General features: G+C 47.6%; 1 protein-coding gene across 2 annotated transcripts in view; it reads right to left on the bottom strand.

Moving 5' to 3' along the window:
• Positions 1-3831: 3831 nt before the first annotated feature.
• Positions 3832-18181, bottom strand: part of RFX2 (regulatory factor X2) — a 35102-nt gene continuing 20752 nt past the window's right edge. For both annotated transcript variants that reach the window (XM_058821241.1, XM_058821242.1), the window contains 11 exons: positions 17383-17502; positions 16826-16941; positions 15603-15721; positions 15215-15327; positions 12725-12876; positions 11605-11702; positions 9491-9640; positions 8344-8552; positions 7635-7788; positions 6123-6165; positions 3832-5754 (listed from right to left, as the gene is read on the bottom strand). In XM_058821241.1, the coding sequence (XP_058677224.1) occupies positions 5663-5754; positions 6123-6165; positions 7635-7788; positions 8344-8552; positions 9491-9640; positions 11605-11702; positions 12725-12876; positions 15215-15327; positions 15603-15721; positions 16826-16941; positions 17383-17502 (1366 nt within the window). In that variant the 3' untranslated portion in view covers positions 3832-5662. The remainder of the gene's footprint in view (positions 5755-6122; positions 6166-7634; positions 7789-8343; positions 8553-9490; positions 9641-11604; positions 11703-12724; positions 12877-15214; positions 15328-15602; positions 15722-16825; positions 16942-17382; positions 17503-18181) is intronic.

The raw sequence follows: 18181 nt of genomic DNA, 5'->3' as shown, positions 1-18181 counted from the left end.
GAATGAAACATCCCCATGGCCTGAGCCCTGTGCTGGGCAGCAGGGGAAGGTGAGGGTGGTGACACAGGGTTGGGGGCAGTGCCAGGGCAGGGGTTTCTGCGGAGCTCAGTGCAAACTGGAAATTCTGATGCTGGGAGCCCCCCTGAGCCTCTCCTGGTGTCCATCAGGGCCTTGGCTGCTGTTCCTGTGCCCTGTGGCCACATGGACAGGCCAAGGGCTGCACTGGGAAGGGAAGGTGCTGTTGCAGAGGAAATGATGGGAGAAGTTGCAGGCAAACAACAGGAGGCGGCTCTGGTTCCTGTTTTCAAATCCCTATTTTTGTGTTGGTTCGTTTTGAGAACTTCTCTCATTTCCCTTCTCAAGTCCCTGTCCCAGAGGCTTCCTACACGTGGGGCTGTTCTGTGGCACTGTGGGGACAATCCAGGAGTGCCAGGCCATGACCCTGAAGCCATCCCAGCCAGGGGACAATTCCCAGGGGGACAAACAGGGGGTGAATCCAGGGCTCATCCCAGCCTCACATCCACACACAGGCTGGGGCTCTCCAGGATGTCCTGGTGGTCCCCAAAGCAGCAGCACCCCCAGGCTGGTGGCACTGCAGAGTCCCCTGGGCTCTGCCACCCTGCCCAGCTGTGCAGGTAATGCTGTGATAAAGAAATTATCAATGCTAGAGCTTGTGGGGGCTTGCAGAAATTCTGGTGCTGAAAGCAACTTTTGGACCATTTTTGCTTGGTTTTCATGGACTTTGCCCTGTCAGGAACCCAAAGTCAGTCACAGGTGGTGCAGAGAAGGGGGAGATCCTTTCCCTCCCTCCTCCAAAGCCCAAATGATGCTCAACCACCCTACATATTGTGTGCATAACAGGAATTTGTGCTTAATAGATTCATTTATGCTCCTCTTTGGACATGTAGGTCTGTATTAGGCTTGAAATTCTGCCCATATAAATGGAAGAAGGTCATGTTCTGTATGAGCTATTGTGTATTGCTTGCTATAATTGAAAGCTCGACATTTTTGCATCATTTTGTAACCTTCTCCAGGAAAAAGGAGTTATTTGCAAGCCATGTATTTTTCCTGGATGGCTGGGTTTTCCAAAAATGCTGAGTTTAAAACTTTACAAAGTACAGGTCAGGAGCTAATATTGTTTTGGTTATTTAGCACAGAAGTCTCTTGACTCTGAAATTAAGGGTATAGTAGTTACTCACTGATGCTTTGAGATGCCTCAGTGTTTAGTTTTTGTTTTGAAGTCAAACTCAATCAGGAGAAAAGTTCTCATTAAAACACTAACCAGAAAGAATGTTTCTTGCCAAAACTCCAGGGAAGATGCTCCAGGAGCTCTTTTCTTGTTCCAGGCACTCCAAGATGTCCCAGAGCAGCAGCACCCCCAGGCTGGTGGCACTGCAGAGTCCCTTGGGCTGTGCCACCCTGCCCAGCTGTGCAGGTAATGCTGTGATGAAGAAATTATCAGTGCTGGAGCTTGCAGAGATCTGCAGAAATTCTGGTGCTGAAAGCAACTTTTGGACCATTTTTGCTCGGTTCTGATGGACTTTGCCCTGTCAGGAACCCAAAGTCAGTCACAGGTGGTGCAGAGAAGGGGGAGATCCTTTCCCTCCCTCCTCCAAAGCCCAAATGATGCTCAACCACCCCAAAGCTCCAGGGAAGAAGCTCCAGGAGCTCTTTCCTTGTGCCAGGCACTCCAGGGTGTCCCAGAGCAGCAGCATCCCAGGCTGGTGGCCCTGCAGTGTCCCCTGGGCTCTGCCACCCTGCCCAGCTCCAGGGTTGCCCCTCTGGGATGAGCCACAGGGCCTGGCAACGTCCAGCTGCTTCTGGAACGTTCTACCCCTCTGATTTGGTGGCATCTGCCCTTCTCCTGCCCCCTCCTGGTGCTCTCTGCTGCTTGGGGAGAGGTGGAACACAAAATCCTGGGATGCTGGTGCAGAAATCTCTGCAGGATTTGCCCATCTGGGAGGGATGGGGGGTGGAGGTGCTGACAGGAGGATTTTGAGTTGTGTTTGCTTTGTGGTTAAAGGCAGATTTTCCTCAGGGTCAGGAGGTGCTGCCCAGCTCCCCTGGGGGAAATAATCTGAGATTGCCAAAGGAAGAGGCTCTGTCTGGTGCAGAACAAATCCCAAACACCCCCAGATTGGGCTCATCTGAGGCTGAACCTTCCCAAGGGATCAGAGCAGGAATGACCCAGCCCTTGTCACATCCTCACTGCCCCCATCCTCTCAATTAGTCTGGAAGCTTAATTAGAAAATCCTCCCGTGGCCCTGTGCTGTCTGATCCTGTCCTCCCCTTGTCACAGACATCCTTTATGGAAAATCCTTTTCTTGGGATTTTTCCTGCTGAGAAGCTGAGAGGCCTCAGGAACAAAATGTAAACATTGATTATCTGCTGCTGTGGAATGCAACAGGTGCATCTGTGATTGGATGTGGTTGTTTCTGATTAATGGCCAATCACAGTCCAGCTGTTATTCACAAGCCTTTGTTACCATTCTTTCTTTTTCTATTCTTATCTAGCTTTCTGATGAAATCCTTTCTTCTTTTAGTACAGTTTTAATATAATATATATCATAAAATAATAAATCAAGCCTTCTGAAACATGGAGTCAGATCCTCATCTCTTCCCTCATCCTGTCAACACTGTCATCCCCTCTGGGTTATCTGACACAGCAGCTGCTGCCCCAGGGGGAATTTGCCTCTTGCAGACCCCAGACCCTGCCCTGAGCTGCTTCAATCCCCCTGGGCAGCTCCTGAATCCCCCAGGCTGCTGCAGTGTGACCGTGCTCACAGGGGTGTGAGGATGAGGGAAGAGATGAGGATGTGACTCCATGTTTCAGAAGGCTTGATTTATTATTTTATGATAGATATTACATTAAAACCATACTAAAAGAATAGAAGAAAAGGTTTCATCAGAAGGCTAGCTAAGAATAGAATAGCAAAGAATGATAACAAAGGTTTGTGGCTTGGGCTCTGTGTCTGAGCCAGCTGGGCTGTGATTGGCCATTAATTAGGGACAACCAACAAAAGTCAATCACAGATGCACCTGTTGCATTCCACAGCAGCAGATAATCATTGTTTACATTTTGTTCCTGAGGCCTCTCAGCTTCTCAGGAGGAAAAATCCTAAGGAAAGGATTTTCCATAAAAGATGTCTGTGACACTGCAGCATCTCCTGGCACCTCTCAGGCACCTCAGAAGCAATGGGACCACGACACTCCTTGTGCAGGCCTGAGTGCTGGACACACATTTATTGCTGTTCAGCTTTAGTGGGGATTCTGTGGAGGGGTTTGGGCGCTGCTGCAGAGCTCCAGAGCATCTCCTCTGCCTGCTGGCCTCCCTCAGAGGCAGAGCTGAACTCCTGTGGCCCTCAGAGGCAGCAGGGCAGCTCAGATTGGGTTGCTCAGTTGTTGTTTTAGACTCTCTTATCTCATCAGCAGGATCCCAAGTGTGGACTCTGACCCAGGGGGGTTTTCATGGTTCTGTACAGTTAAATCTGCCTCTCTCACTTCTCTCCTGCCACTTCCATGTGAGACATTTACAGACAAACACCACCCTAGCACGACAGCATGGCACAGAGGGAGGATGTGCCACTGCACACACTCTCATTTCAACGTGTTGTTTCAATGTTTGAAAGTGGCACAGCTGCCTTAGTGCCTCTGGGAATGAAAATCAGAGATTTGGGTAGAAGATTCTCTGCTGGGCAATGCACACGAGACCCCTGGAAAAGCTCACATCAAACATTATGCAGCACCAGAAACCATAATAACAACAATAATAATAATAAAAGCTATTTATGACACGGCCTTTATTCACAGAGACATTTGCCCCAGGGCTTTGTTTTACAGATTCCCCACCTCCTCTGCCCTGTAGCCCACAGCACCCCAGGGCAGTCCACAGCATCCCAGGGCAATCCACGACCCCACAGGACATGGGAAAGGGGAATAAATCCTACAGAGCTCCCCCAGGAGCCACGGGAGCCACCCCACAGGAAAAGGCAAAGGGATCCAGAGAGGGAAATGCTGGGGGTCTGTGCCAGCCCCTCCCCACCTGGGATGGGCTGTGCTGGGCCAGGCTGAGCCGTGCTGGCCCCCCTGGAGCAGGGCAATGGGGCCAAGGCCCCCCTAAGGCACTGCAGTCACCCCCTCACCCCTGCTCCAGAACCCCCTTCGAGCTCAGAACAGGGCTTGAGGTGGGGATTTCACAAACCCCAGGATGTGGGGCCGGTTCCTGTGTGCCTGGGCACCGTGGAGGGTGGGGATGGACATGGGATTGCCATGGGATCATCATGGGATCATCACAGGACTGCCATGGATTGCCATGGGGTCACCATGGGATTGCCACAGATTGCCATGGGATCATCATGGGATCATCACAGGACTGCCATGATGATGACTGCCATGGGGTCACCATGGGATTGCCATGGGATCACAACAAGATTGCCATGGGATTGCCATGGGATCACCACGGGATCATCATGGGATTGCCAGTGGATCACCATGGGATTGCAATGGGATCATCATGACATCACCACAGGATTGCCATGGGATTTGCATGGGATCATGGGATCATCATGAGATCACCAGGGAATTGCCGTGGGGTCATCATGGAATCACCATGGGATCCCCATGGGATCACCACAAGATTGCCATGGGATCACCATGGGATCATCATGGGATTGCTATAGGATTGCCATGGGTTCCCCATGGGATCATCACAGGACTGCCATGGGATCACCACAGGATCGCCACAGGATCACCATGGGATTGCCATGGGATCATCATGAGATCACCATGGCGTTGCTATGGAATCATCATGGAATCACCACGGGATCATCACAGGATTGCCATGGGATTGACATGGCATCACCATAGGATCATCACAGGACTGCCATGGGATTACCACGGGGTCACCATGGGATCACCATAGGATTGCCATGGGATCACCACGGGATTGCCCCAGGCAATCACGGCACGTGGGACAACGGGCACGCTCTGCCTCCAGCTGCCTCGGAGTCCTTTGGTATTTTGAGTTGGCCAGATGGCATCCCAGGAGCATTGGGGTGAAGTGCCAGGCTGGGGAGCCATGGAAGCAGGTGGGAATGCTCATCCCATAGTCCCAGAGCACGCTGTGTCCGTCGGGATGTGCAGCCTGGAGCCTCTCCCGGGGGGGACAAGGGACACCAACTGCCCTGTGCTCCCTGTGCAGAGATTTGGCAATCCAGAGCCAGAACAGCTGGTCTGGAAAGGCTGCAGGAGAAGGGCCAGACATTTCTCCTTCTTCTTGGGCACTGATTGGTTCAAGTTTGTATCACAGTGAAGTCTGAGACGTGGGGAAGGAACCCAAAGCACCTTCCCAGACAGAGCCAGGACAGCTCCTCCAGCCAGGCACATCCCACCTGCTGCTGGCCACAGAGAGCAGACTCTGGAGCTTCTCCCTCCCCTCTGGAGGGACACTGGCAGCCAAAACCGCCTCAGCCCATCCTCAAACACGAGTAAACATCAAGAGAAACTAAGAGGCACTATAATAACGCAAATCCGGGGGTGCCGGGCTTGGCATGCCCCGCCTGGCTCCGGATGGATGGCTCGGTGCAGCCCAGGTGTCAGATGTCCTGCAGGGTCCAGCCCAGGGCTCAGATGTCCTGCAGAGGTGGCCAGGTCCAGCCCAGGGGTCAGATGTCCTGCAGGGAGTGGCCGGGCTCACTGCGCTCCCGTTTCACCAGTGGCTCTCCTGGATCCCCCTCCGTGCCCAGCTCGATGTCATCTGCAAAGGACAGGGCTCAGAGCAGGGCACGGGGCCACCAGGAGCTGCTTTCCAGCAGAGCAGGCTGCAAGAGGCAGCACAAGGGTCCCCAACCCTCCCAAACCATCCCAACCCTCCCAAACCATCCCATCCTCCAACCCTCCCAAACCATCCCAACCCTCCCAAACCATCCCAAACCATCCCAACCCTCCCAAACCATCCCAACCATCCCAAACCATCCCAACCCCAACCATCCCAAACCATCCCAACCATCTCAAACCATCCCATGTCTCCAACCTGCCCAAACCATCCCACTTCCCAATCCTCCCAAACCATCCCAACCCTCCAACCCTCCCAAACCATCACTCCCCAGCAGGGAGGACAGGTACCTTTGTCCAGCAGTGTTGGGGACAGGGATGTGAGGTCACCAAACTGAAAGAAAAAGGAGTTTTGGGGTCAGTGAGGCTTTGGGGAGCTGAGATGCCAGAGAATTTCAAGCACCAGGAGAGACTGTGAGCATTGGTGGTGGAGAGCAGAAATGAAAACCAACCACAGGTTTTGGGGAAAAAGCCTTTTGTTGCCATTTAAACCTCTGGGTGAACACCACACACAACAATCCAGGGCAGGGTTTAGCTCTGGAATTAAGGCAGAATGAAAAAGAATGGAAATTTTTCCATCTGCCAGGCGATGACCAAGTGCTGCTACAGGTAAAAGTGGTGCCTTTTCTCCAGCCCTTTCCACCTCTGGCATTTCCCCTCCCTGCAAAGCCTTTGCAGTGATGTCTGAGAGAGTTTGGCCATCCAGGATGTGGAACCAGAGAGCTCCTTGGCTCTGGAGGTGTGATGTCCCTCTCAATGACCAGGTCTGAGACACCAAATTGCTGCAAACAATAATTCTGGAAAGTCATGGAAAGCTGGGCAGGAGCTGAGGAGAGTGGGAATTGCAAAGCTCAGTGGGAGTGGGAGGATGCCTCATCCTTCTTTGCTGGAAAGAATCAGCCTCCTCCTGGAGAGCAGGAATATTGCAAGGGTTGAATGGAGGAAAAGCCTGAGGGATGGGAGCCAGACTCTGCCTTTCCTGTTCCTTTAATACCAGTGAAGGAGGAGGTTTTGCAGGGAACAGTGGGAACTCAGCATTGCAGGGAAGAGTGGGAACTCAGCACTGCAGCTGGAGCAGAGTGGGAGGGCAGGGAAGGCAGAACCAACAGGATTTGGTGGCTTTGGTTTGCCTGGATCCCTACATGAGCTCTGTGGAAGCTTCAAGGAGCAAATGAGATCAGTTTTGAGCACGTGGGCTCAGTTTTAAACTCACAGTAGTTTCAGCATTGCTGTCACAGGTTCAGCTGAGGCTTTTAACTCTGTATTTCAGAGGGAAAAACTGGATGTGGCCTCAGCTAGGCAGGACAGGACCTCCCTGCAAGCCAGGCACCAGAATTACTGTGAACAAAAAAAGCCCCAAACCGCCACAAACAGCCCAAACAACCCCATCATCCTCTTCTTCACCTCAAAAATGGAGGGAGTGGCTCACTGTGCAGGTAATGCTGGAGCTTGTAGAGGCCTGCAGAAGTTCAGTTGCTAAAAGCAACTTTTGGACCATTTTTGCTTGGTTTTGATGGACCTCCCTGTCAGGAGTCCCAAAGTCAGGGCTGGCAGTCACAGGTGGTGCAGAGAAGGGGGGAGATCCTTTCCCTCCCTCCTCCAAGCCTCCAAATAATGCTCAACCACCCCAAACCCACCAGCTCAGGGAATATGCTCCAGGAATTCTTTCCTTATGCCAAAACAACTCAATAAATAATTTTTGTTGCAAAACAAGCCGGGAGTGCAGCGTGCTGTGTGAAGCACCGGTGTCTTTTGAGGAACTGCTTCTTTTGGGTTGGTTTGTAGGGAATAAAGGGCTCTCACCTCTCCCATGACAGCAATTGGGGTCTCCCCTGTTGCCTGGGCCACACGGTGCTCCACCAGGTAGAACATGTACTCGTCGTAGAGCAGGCGGATCAGGTGGAAGGAGCCAAAGCTGGCGGCGCTGCGCAGGGTGAGGTCCCGGATCACCATCGAGCTGGGAATGGGCAAGAATCACAAATTTGGGATGAGTTTTACATCTCTGCCATGGCTGATGTGAGTTCTGGACCCTGGTGGTTCTGTGGGACCCAACAGTGTCTCTGCCTCTGACCCAAAAGTATCGAAACAGTTTAAGAAATTTGGTTTATGGAGCATCCTATCCCCGTGCTGAAGGGACACCAGAACCACAGTCAAGCAGAGTTTAATGGGAGTAAAGAACTTGGCCTTGGCTTTAAGAAATCTAGTTTATGGAGTATCTTGTCCCCATCTTGAAAGGACACCAGAACCACAGTTAAGCAGAGTTCCATGGGAGTAAAGAACTTGGCCTTGTGGCTTTAAGAAATTTAGTTTATGGAGTATCTTAACCCAACCTGGCCTTGGCTTTAAGAAATTTAGTTTATGGAGTATCCTATTCCCATCTTGAAAGGTTACCAGAACCACATTGAAGCAGAGTTTAATAGGAGTAAAGATCTTGGCCTTGGCTTTTCAAGGAGTTCCTTACATGCCCCAAGGTTGATGCAGAAATACCCCCAAAATGAGAAAGAAAATGTACCTGTAGAAGGACCACTTCAACAGGAACTGCCTGGCTGCCTTGGGGAAGCTGGGGCTGCCCTCGTGATGCTTCAGCACTTGAGTGACCACATTGTCCAGCCAGCTGGCCCACTGGTCCAGAGAGCTCTGCTGCTGCAGAGTCAGCTTGAAATCCTGCTCCAGCTTCTGCACCATGCCCTCCTCACACTGGCACACCCACGAGGCCTGCTCCTGCTCAGGAGAAAGGGCTCACAGTTACTCATGCCCTGCTCCTATTCAGGAGAAAGGGTTCATAGTTACTTATGCCCTGCTCCTGCTCAGGAGAAAGGGCTCACAGCTACTCATGCCCTGCTCCTGCTTGCCTTATCTCTCTCTTATGACCACAATCACTCCTACCTTGGGAAGGGACATCTGCTGATAACAGCTATTGAATGTCACTGCATGGCTGATAAGAACTACAGCATCCCATTGGGAGATGTGAGCCCAGAGGGAGGAGCCAAGAATTCCTGCCTGGATATAATCTGGAGATTCTGGAACACCAGCACGGCTTCTGCACTGGATTCCCCAGAGGAACAGCAGCTGCCTCTGCCCCTGGATCTTCAGAGGAAGATTCCACCCTTCTACAGGATCCCTGCTCCAGCAGAACCACCCCTGACACTGCAGGAGGGCTGAGCCACAATTCCAATGGGACTGCTGCCCACACCCTGACCCACAGGGTGTCAGGTTGTGTTCTGACTCTGTCAGTGTTGTTTTAGTTTACTGCATTGTTTATTTTATCCTTTTACTTTCTTCCCTATTAAAGAACTGTTATTTCCTGCTCCCATATTTTTTGCCTGAGAGCCCCTTAATTTAAAATGTATAGCAATTTGGAGGGAGCTCTGTCAGTGTTGTTTTGCTTTATTGCATTGTTTATTTCATTGTTTACTACATTACTCTGTCAATGTTGGTTTAGTTTACTGCATTGTCTATTTTATCCTTTTATTCTCTTCCCTATTAAGGAACTGTTATTCCTGCTCCCATATTTTTTCCTGAGAGTCCCTTAATTTAAAATTTACAGCAATTTGGAGTGGGGGGCGTTACATTTTCCATTTCAGGGCAGGCTCTTGCCTTCCTTAGCAGACACCCGGTTTTGGAAATGAGGCAGTGAGGAGCAGGGGGTCTGTGGGTACCTGCACGTTGGCGAAGTCCACGCGGTTGAGGTCGCTGAGCATCTGGTTGATCTGGGACGTGTTCTGCAGCACGGCGCGCGCCGCCTGCGCCAGGTGGTTCAGGGACGTGTACCTGCGCAGGGTCTGGGCAAAGGCACTCACCACCCCCACCTGCAACACACCACAGCGGCTGCAGGGGGACACTGACATGTTTGATGGAAACCCTTTCGTTATGATTTTTCTCCTGAGAAGCTGAGGAGCTATCGCTGGCTGTGGGCTATGTACAAATCACCAACAGGATGGGACTGCTGGGAACGTGCCTTGAGCTGTTTGATTTTCCAGCATCAGTCTCATTCCATGGTTATAACAACGGGAAGATGCCAGCAGCTCACATCCCAAGAACTTAATGTTACAACTTACTTTATAAGTTTTTTGACCAATCACACAAAGCAAAAGCATATTGACAGTATTTATATCTCTAGAGTATATATTCTAAATCGACACTAGTTCTATCCACTCACTATGAGCACACGTACATTTGGTTAAACAATGCTTGCTTATTTCAAATACAACACCCGCTTGTAAGCCTTAAAACACAATGCACAGAGCTCCATTATTAAGCTTCAAACTTCCTAATATCTTGCTAGATAAACTTTTCTGCAGCTTAGGGAGTTATTCTAGACAAGCGTTAATACACAGACCATTGTTCTGTTTGTCTTTGCTTTTCTACATTTTACATAATTTTTCTGCTGACCTATCTCATGGCTACTGCTTAGCTCTAATCACAGTTCTGCTGTCTCTGAGGCCTCCCTTTTGTAGCTTTCCTAAAACCTTCTGAATTTATGGATTCCCACAAGAAGGCTCAGAAAAGAAATGTAAACAATAACTATCTGATGGCTGTGGAATATAATCTGGAGATGATTTACCAACAGGTGCATCTTTGATTGGTCTCGTGTGAATTGTTTTTAATTAATGGCTAATCACAGTCCAGCTGTGTCAGTCACAAAATTTTATTATCATTCCTTTCTAGCTTTCTGATGTCTCCTTTCTTCTATTCTTTAGTATAGCTTTTTAGTATATCATTCTCTTTTAATACAGTATATATCATAAAATAATAAATCAGCTTTCTGAAACATGCATGGAGTCAAGATTCTCATCTCTTCCCTTGTCCTGGGGACCCTCAAACACCACCACAGCATGGCCAGTGCTGCAGTCACCAGCCATGGAAGGGCTCAAAAAACGTGGAGGTGGCACTTGGGAACATGTTTTAGTGGTGGTCTGGGCAGTGCTGGGGTTGTGGTTGGACTTAAATCATCTTAAAGGTCATTTCCAACCTAATCCTTGTGCCAGGCACTCAGAACAACTCAGTCAATCCTTGGGCACAGGTGGTTGTAAAACATGTTGAGGGCACAGTGTGGTTTGTGAATCAATGGTGTCTCTTTAGGTGCTGCTCAGTTTGGGTTGGTTTGTAGGGAATGAAGGATTCTGACCTCTCCCATTACATCTCCCTGGTTGCCTGGGCCACACAATGCTCCACCAGGCAGAACAGCAATGGAAGGACCCAGACCTCAATAATTCTATAATTCCATTATTTATTCTCTTTAATCTACCAGGTTTTCACACTCTGCCTCCAGCAGAGATCATGGTGGGAAGAGGCAGCAAGAATCCCTGGCTTTAGGAGAGCAGGAGCCTTGGGGCAATGCCACTCACTCCTGTGCTCTCCAGGCTTTTCCAGCCTCATTCCAGAACAGAGATAACAGGGAATGGTCCTGGCCCCAAGGCTGCCAGAGCTCCAGAAGGGTTTGGACACTGCTCCCAGGGATGCTCAGGGTGGGGTTGTTGGGGTGGCTGTGCAGGGCCAGGGGTTTGTGATGATCCCTGTGTGTCCCTTCCAGCTCAGGATGTTCTGTGGCACTATGATTTTCTCCCACAAAGCTTTACCTGCAATTTCAGGGCACAGGAGCAGCTCCATGGACAAAGAATCATGAACTTCTAGTACAAAGGAACTTCCCCACCCATCCTCCCACTCCTGGCTGATTTTGCTTCACAATCAACCACTGCACCATGCCAGGTGTCCAAACCCCAACAGGAATTTCTGCAAGGTGCAGACACACCCTGGGCCCATCTCTGCTCACCTTGGTCTGCACGACCTGGGGGGGGAATTCACTCATGGCATTCATCAGCCACCCTTCCAAGCTCTTGGCAAAGTTCCGGATGGCCTGGGTCAGCGTGCCTGCAAAGAAGGCTGCAGAGTCACAAAAGCTGCTCTGGGGCATTTTTGGCTACCATTTTCTGCCTTAGGACTACTGGGAAAGCCCAGCCTGTGGTCTGGTTATCTGAGATGTCAACTCAGCATCAAGGAAATCAGCTGGGTTGGTACACCAAAATTATTCTTTGATATTATTACTCAAACTCTTATTCTTCTTTTTCTTCTTTTTCTTTTCCATTTTTATTTTTAATTTTTCTTATACTTATTCTTATTCTTATTCTTATTCTTATTCTTATTCTTATTCTTATTCTTATCCTTATCTTACTCTTATACTTATGATAATTGGACTTAATGGTCTTAGAGGTCTTTTCCAACCTAAACATTTCTATGTTTTCTCATTTTTATTTTCTTTTGTTTTATTCTTATTCTTATTCTTATTCTTATTCTTATTCTTGTTCTTGTTCTTATTCTTATTCTTATCCTTATCCTTATTCTTATCTTTATGACAACTGGACTTAATGATCTACAGGTGTTTTCCAACCTAAACATTTCTATGGCTTCTAAATTATTTTTATTTTCTTGCATACTTTTCTTATTCCTGGCCCTTCTGAGCATTTTTCAAGCATTGAAATTCGCTCTTCAGAGACATCCTCATGCCCCAGCTTGTGACAGCCCTCAGAGAATCTAAATCAGAGAGAAAACTCTCAATACCCCATTCCTAATCTCAAAAAGTTGACCCCTAATTTCCAGGAGTGTCAGGAACAGGATGGTCCTATGCAAACAAAGACCTGCAAGGAGCCACATCCCAAAGCGCTCCCATATCCAAACTCCTGGCCAAAATCAGGAGATGTGAAATGCAACACACAAAATTTAAAAGGCAGGGGAATTCCCAGGGGGTATAAAACATCCCCCCAGAGCAATGCTGCAGGAAGAACACTGCTGTTGCCACGATATTTTAGCCAGGATAAACATGTCCAAGTGGGATTTTAGAGTGGAAATCTTTATGGGAAGTGAGACCAGGCTCAGGTGGGGCTGTGGGTACTCACTGGGCACTGGCCTGAGCACGTCAGGGATGAGGATCTCCACCAGGGCCTGGTACAGGATGTGGTCACAGCTCCTCATCCACTTGAGGATGGGCTCGTACTTGCACAGGGTGATCAGTTTGTCCTTTGGGAGGGTCCCTTCGGGTTCCTCTTCACTGCAGGAGGAGGAGGAAGGAGACAGAATTAGCAGCAGGTTTGCATTCAGTGTTTTCCCTCTCCCTCTGCATTTCTAACTCCAATTTTCAGCAGAAAAAACCATGCTTGTGTGCCTTGCAACCTCCCTGTCCTTGGGGCCAGAGCTTGGAGCAGTTTTCCCTCAAATCCACACTCTTGGTGTTCCCTTTTTACCTTCACAGCCTCTCACACCCCCTGTTCAGTGGGAGCTGAGCTCCAGCACTGCCAGCTCAGGCAGCAAAGGCTCAGCTGGATCCTCCCAAACCTTCCCTCCCCTCTGCTCTCACCCTCCTGAGCCACAGCACAGGGGACAAACACTTTGCAGGGTTTGCATCTGTAGGGGCAGATGAGCTGATATTGAGTAATTTTCAAGGTGTTTAACCCCTCCAAATGCATCTTCAGAAAGAAGGATACTGAATGGTTGGATGAGAACAAAATATATTGTCTGCAACTGGCTGGGGTCAATCCAGCTTGCATTATTTTCACTTTGTAGCTGTAAAAAGGCACAAGATATTTGTTACAAAAAAGCAGAAAGAGCTGAAACCTGAATTCACTGCCAGAGCTGCTCACCCACACATTACACTGAGAACTGGGAATTTGGAAAGGTCTTCCCCCATGGAAAGGGTCTTTTTGCCCACCAAAATCATTAAAGCCAAGCCTTGGACATGCTCTAAAGGGGACTTTGAGCCTCAGGCTGCAGAATTTTAGTGGTGAACTCCATTTGCATAACTCCTGGAAAATCCCACATGGAGAAACAGGTCAGGAAACCTGCTGTGAGCCTGCTGTGAAGTGCATCCATGTTCTGCATCTTCTCATGCTTTCAGTGTGCCACCTCCCCAATATTTGGGGTTTGTATTTATATTTATGTATTAAGAAGGGGAGGGAGTATGTTATTCACCTCTCTGGTTAGGGGCAGATGTGTGAGAGTCCTGCACAAAAGCTGCCTCCAGTTTTCCCCTGTGTACCTAGAAACAGCTCCTGGGGTGTTGCAATTTGCCTGGGAGCTGTTCCCTCAAAAAAAAAAAGAGATTTTAAACCAAGCAAACACAGCTGCAGTGACTCCTTGCAGGAAAATATCCCCTGGGCAACATCTACAGGGCCATATTTACTGATTTTTAAGGGACTTTTCCTTATTACTCAGTGTTTCACCATTTTTCTTCTGAATAGAAAACCTTCATCTTTATAGCCTCAGTAAGAGTGGACAGATTTGTGATAGAAATTTTAAGATTTTTTTCAATTTTCTCTGCTTTCACTTATTTCCATTCCCCTGGCAGCAGCTCCCAATGCATAAAGGATGAGGAAGAGGCACAGCAACGAGCCAGGCAGGAGTGAAAAGATGAAAGCAGCTTTGTTTGCAATGATCTGCCTCAAAACATGAAGCACTGACAGGTCTGGGCATGCAGGCAAGGCAGAGAGTCAGTCTGGAAATCCCTAAAATTTGAGCAGGGAATCCTCAGAGAGTCCCTAAAACCTGAGCAGGGAATCATCACTGGGGAAAGCAGGAGGTGCAAGGGACATGGATGAGAGGAATTAGCCTCAAATCACCCCAGGGGAGGTTTATATGGGATATGAGGGGAAATTTCTTCACTGAAAGAGTGGTCAGGGATTGGAACAGGCTGTGGTAGAATCACCATCCATGGAAGTGTCCAAAAAAGGTGTGGATGTGGCACTTGGGGACGTGGCTGAGTGGTGACTCAAAGAATTCACAGGTTGGAAGAGACTTTAAAGATCATCAAGTGCAACCCAACCCCAACACCTCAAGACTGGTGAGGGCTGGTAATTGCTATTGTGGAATCAGATGGAGGGGAAATGAGAAGCTGCTTTTGAAAGGAGCTTCTTCTGATGCTCTTGGAGGGATTTTCCAACCTCAGTGACCCCACAATTCTCTAATCAGAGCAGACCCTTCCCCACAGCTCTGAACTTTTCATTACACTATTAAACACTTCCAACTCTCTTTGTCACAGCTCTGCAGGGCAGAAAATACTCCCAAATCCTCCAAAGCACTCATTTATGCTGATTTTCTGCTGGTTTATTTTCACATGCCAGCAGGTGCTTTGGAACAGCAAGTGCACAACCCTATAGCTTGCTTTTCTTTTTATTTGGTCTGTCTAAAAAACAAAATGACTGAACATCTCTGAGAGGATTTTCTCCCCACAATAACTTTCACTTGAAGGGCATAGATTTGTACCTGTAAGATCATCTACCTAAAATCTTGGCATTGAAGAAGAATGAGATTTAGGCTCAAAAACACTAAAAAATCTTCATGCATGTTAAAAAGAGATTATCTGTAAGAAGTGGAGCAGGGAAGAAGGGGAGTACCTGGAGGGCAGAGCAGTGGGGCCATCACTAGGGGGTGCCTTAGGATTCCAGAAGGATTGCCACAGCTTCTCGATGTAGTGGAACTGGAGGTGCATCACGACATCCAAAGTGGCCTGACAGCAAAGAACACCACGGGGTGAGCACTCAGCTCCAGTGCTGCCACCCACAGGAAATAATTTACATGAAAAACAACAGAATTGGCACTTTTGTAGTGATCAACTTAACATAAAACAGGTCACACAGGGGAAAAAATATCAATATTTGAGTTGTAATTGCAGGCAAATGAAGCATTCCCAGCTTCTCCTAAGAGCTGGTCACTTGATTGATGTCCCATGTCAATTAATAAATTAATTACAAATAATCCCCAAAGAATATTGCACACAATCACCTCACAGTGCCTCCTGTAGAGAACCTGCAGAGTTTTCACGTCATTCAAGGTGAAACCTTCTTGTAAGAGGACATTGCCAAGATCAGGGGCTGGGAATTCAGGAAAGACGTGGGTTACATCTGGGAACAGAAATTGGGAGAGGTGGTGAGGGTCAGAAAGCTCAGAGCACAGCTGATCACAAGGTGCTGCTCTCACTCTTTCATGTTCCAGCTGGGATGAGAGAGGAAAAATGAGATAATTTACTTATTTCCCTGATTTGTGCTGAGAAAAATAACCACAGCCCAGTGGGTTCAGTGGGGAAAGGAAAATGCTTCCTTTCTGCTTGTAATAAAAGAAATAAGAAAACATTTTCCTCATCTACCATCCATTAGAATTTCCCTGAAGCTTGGAAATGTCTCTCTGTACAATGAGGAATAGAATTGGGCAGCAGAGGTGTCAGGAGCTGGGATTTGTGGTGGAGACACAGATCCAGGACCAGCAAATCCAGAGAAGGTCAACATGGATCATCTCCACCCAGATCCCCAGTGCAGCCTTTGCAAGGAAGGGAATTGCTTCCTCACTCTGGCCAGGACCTCCAGTCCTCCATGGAATTTAAATAAATCAGATGGATTAAAAAAATACTAAAAATGAGGGACCTAACAGACCCATGGGTTTGAGGAAAAAACCTTCCTGGGGAGAGAGGAGTCAGCAGATAAACTTAGCAAGTGTGACACTACAAAAACCTATAGAACACATCCTATATATATAAAATACAGACACATAAACATATAAAATATAGAAAATTATATATAATATATATATATTATGTGTTATATATATTAACACTATAATATATATATATAAGTTATATAACATAAAATTAATATAATATATATTTTATATTTACACACTATAACACATATAATTTATATATAACATAAAAATTAATATAATATATATTTTATCTATACACACTATAACACAATTTATATATAACACAAAATTAATATTATGTATATTTTTATCTATACACACTATAACACATAAAATTTAAATATAACACAAAAATTAATATTATATATATTTTAATATATAATTTATATATAACATTAAATTTTTATATATATTTTTATATATATATGCATATATACACACTGTAGATTTTTTAGATAAAGCTTTCCCCTAAAAACCCAAATCCCTGATGTGGAATAATTAAGAATTGATCACCAAAGGGGTTTCCTCACCTATGAACTGCTGGTGGTGCTGGCACTGAGCAGCCACTGACTGCTCGGGGGTGGTGTGGGGGGTGCTGTTGGATGCACTCTCTGCCATCCCATCCATCTTCTGGGCTGCTCTGTACCTGAATTCCATCAGAATTAGGATGGATTAGGATCCACACAGACAGGAGAAAACACCTCTGTGTTATTTATAACACACATCTGTGAGTCCATGGAGTGGTTGGTACATTCAAGGCAAACATGGGGAGGGCTGAGAATTTATATTGTGAAATCAGATGGAGGGGAAATTAGAAGCTCCTATTGAAAAGCTTCCCCAAGACAGAATTAAAGGGGCTAAGAAGTTTGGTGACACCAAAAAATCCAAAAAGAGAAGCAGAGCTGCAGTGGGGTCCAAGGCAGACTCTGTCTCAAGCACTGACTTTTGCACTTACTTTCTATTTAGGAGCTTAAAAAATAAATTCTGTTCCTTCTGCACTTCAGCAACAACAAGCGCCTCATGCTCTATGGACTGAGCAGATTCTCACAGCTGCTGAGTGTTTTGGGCAGGGCCTGGGGACACCTACCTTTGTTTCTGGTGGATGGGCTGCTGTCTCATGGCCATGTACTGCGTGTCCTCCTGCAGGCGGTTCAGCGGCGACTCTGGCTTCAGGCGGATCCCATAGTAGTGATATTTGGAATTTCCCCTGGAAATATCAACTTAGTCACCAAAAAGGGCATTGTGGCCCTGGCTGCTTGGACAACGCACCCCATTTCAGGCAGCACAGGGCTGCCAAGCACTGTTTGAGTGGCTGAAGGGATGAACTTGGTGCCTCAGGTTTGAGTTTTTATATTTTTCAGATTCTGTGCTGCTTTAGTGGGTGGGTCTGGGTTCATATCAGGGGATGGTGAGCTCTGTGCACAGAGCAGGGAGACAAAACAATTCCTGCTCCAGCTGGGGACCAAGGACAAAAGATCCAAATCTCAGGCCCAAGAGCACAAACAATGTGGGCTGGAGAGAGAAAAACAAGCAGGGTGGGACTGCATGGGCTAAAGCTGTAACTAGACACTTAACTCCAGTATGCAAATGGAGCAGAACTTATAAAATTGTGAGAGACCCTGTGACCAGTTGTCCATTTTTGTGACCATTTTGGTTCATCTTGGGCTCAGCCCTGGCTGGACTCTTGTGCTGCCCAAGATGGATCCATTGAAGCCTCCTAATAAATCCCTACTTTATTAATTAACTCTCTCTATTCTCTGTTCTGGCTCAGCCTTCACAAGGCATCAAACTAATGAAATGCCATCATCCCCTGGAAAATTTAAACCCACATGTGGCCAAGTGCAGTGGCATTTATTCCTGTAGATCCCAGAAAAGAAACACCTGAA

This window comes from Ammospiza caudacuta, chromosome 28, assembly GCF_027887145.1.
Source record: "Ammospiza caudacuta isolate bAmmCau1 chromosome 28, bAmmCau1.pri, whole genome shotgun sequence".
Classification (NCBI taxonomy): Eukaryota; Metazoa; Chordata; class Aves; order Passeriformes; family Passerellidae; genus Ammospiza; species Ammospiza caudacuta.
This window is presented reverse-complemented; position numbering and strand designations above follow the sequence as displayed.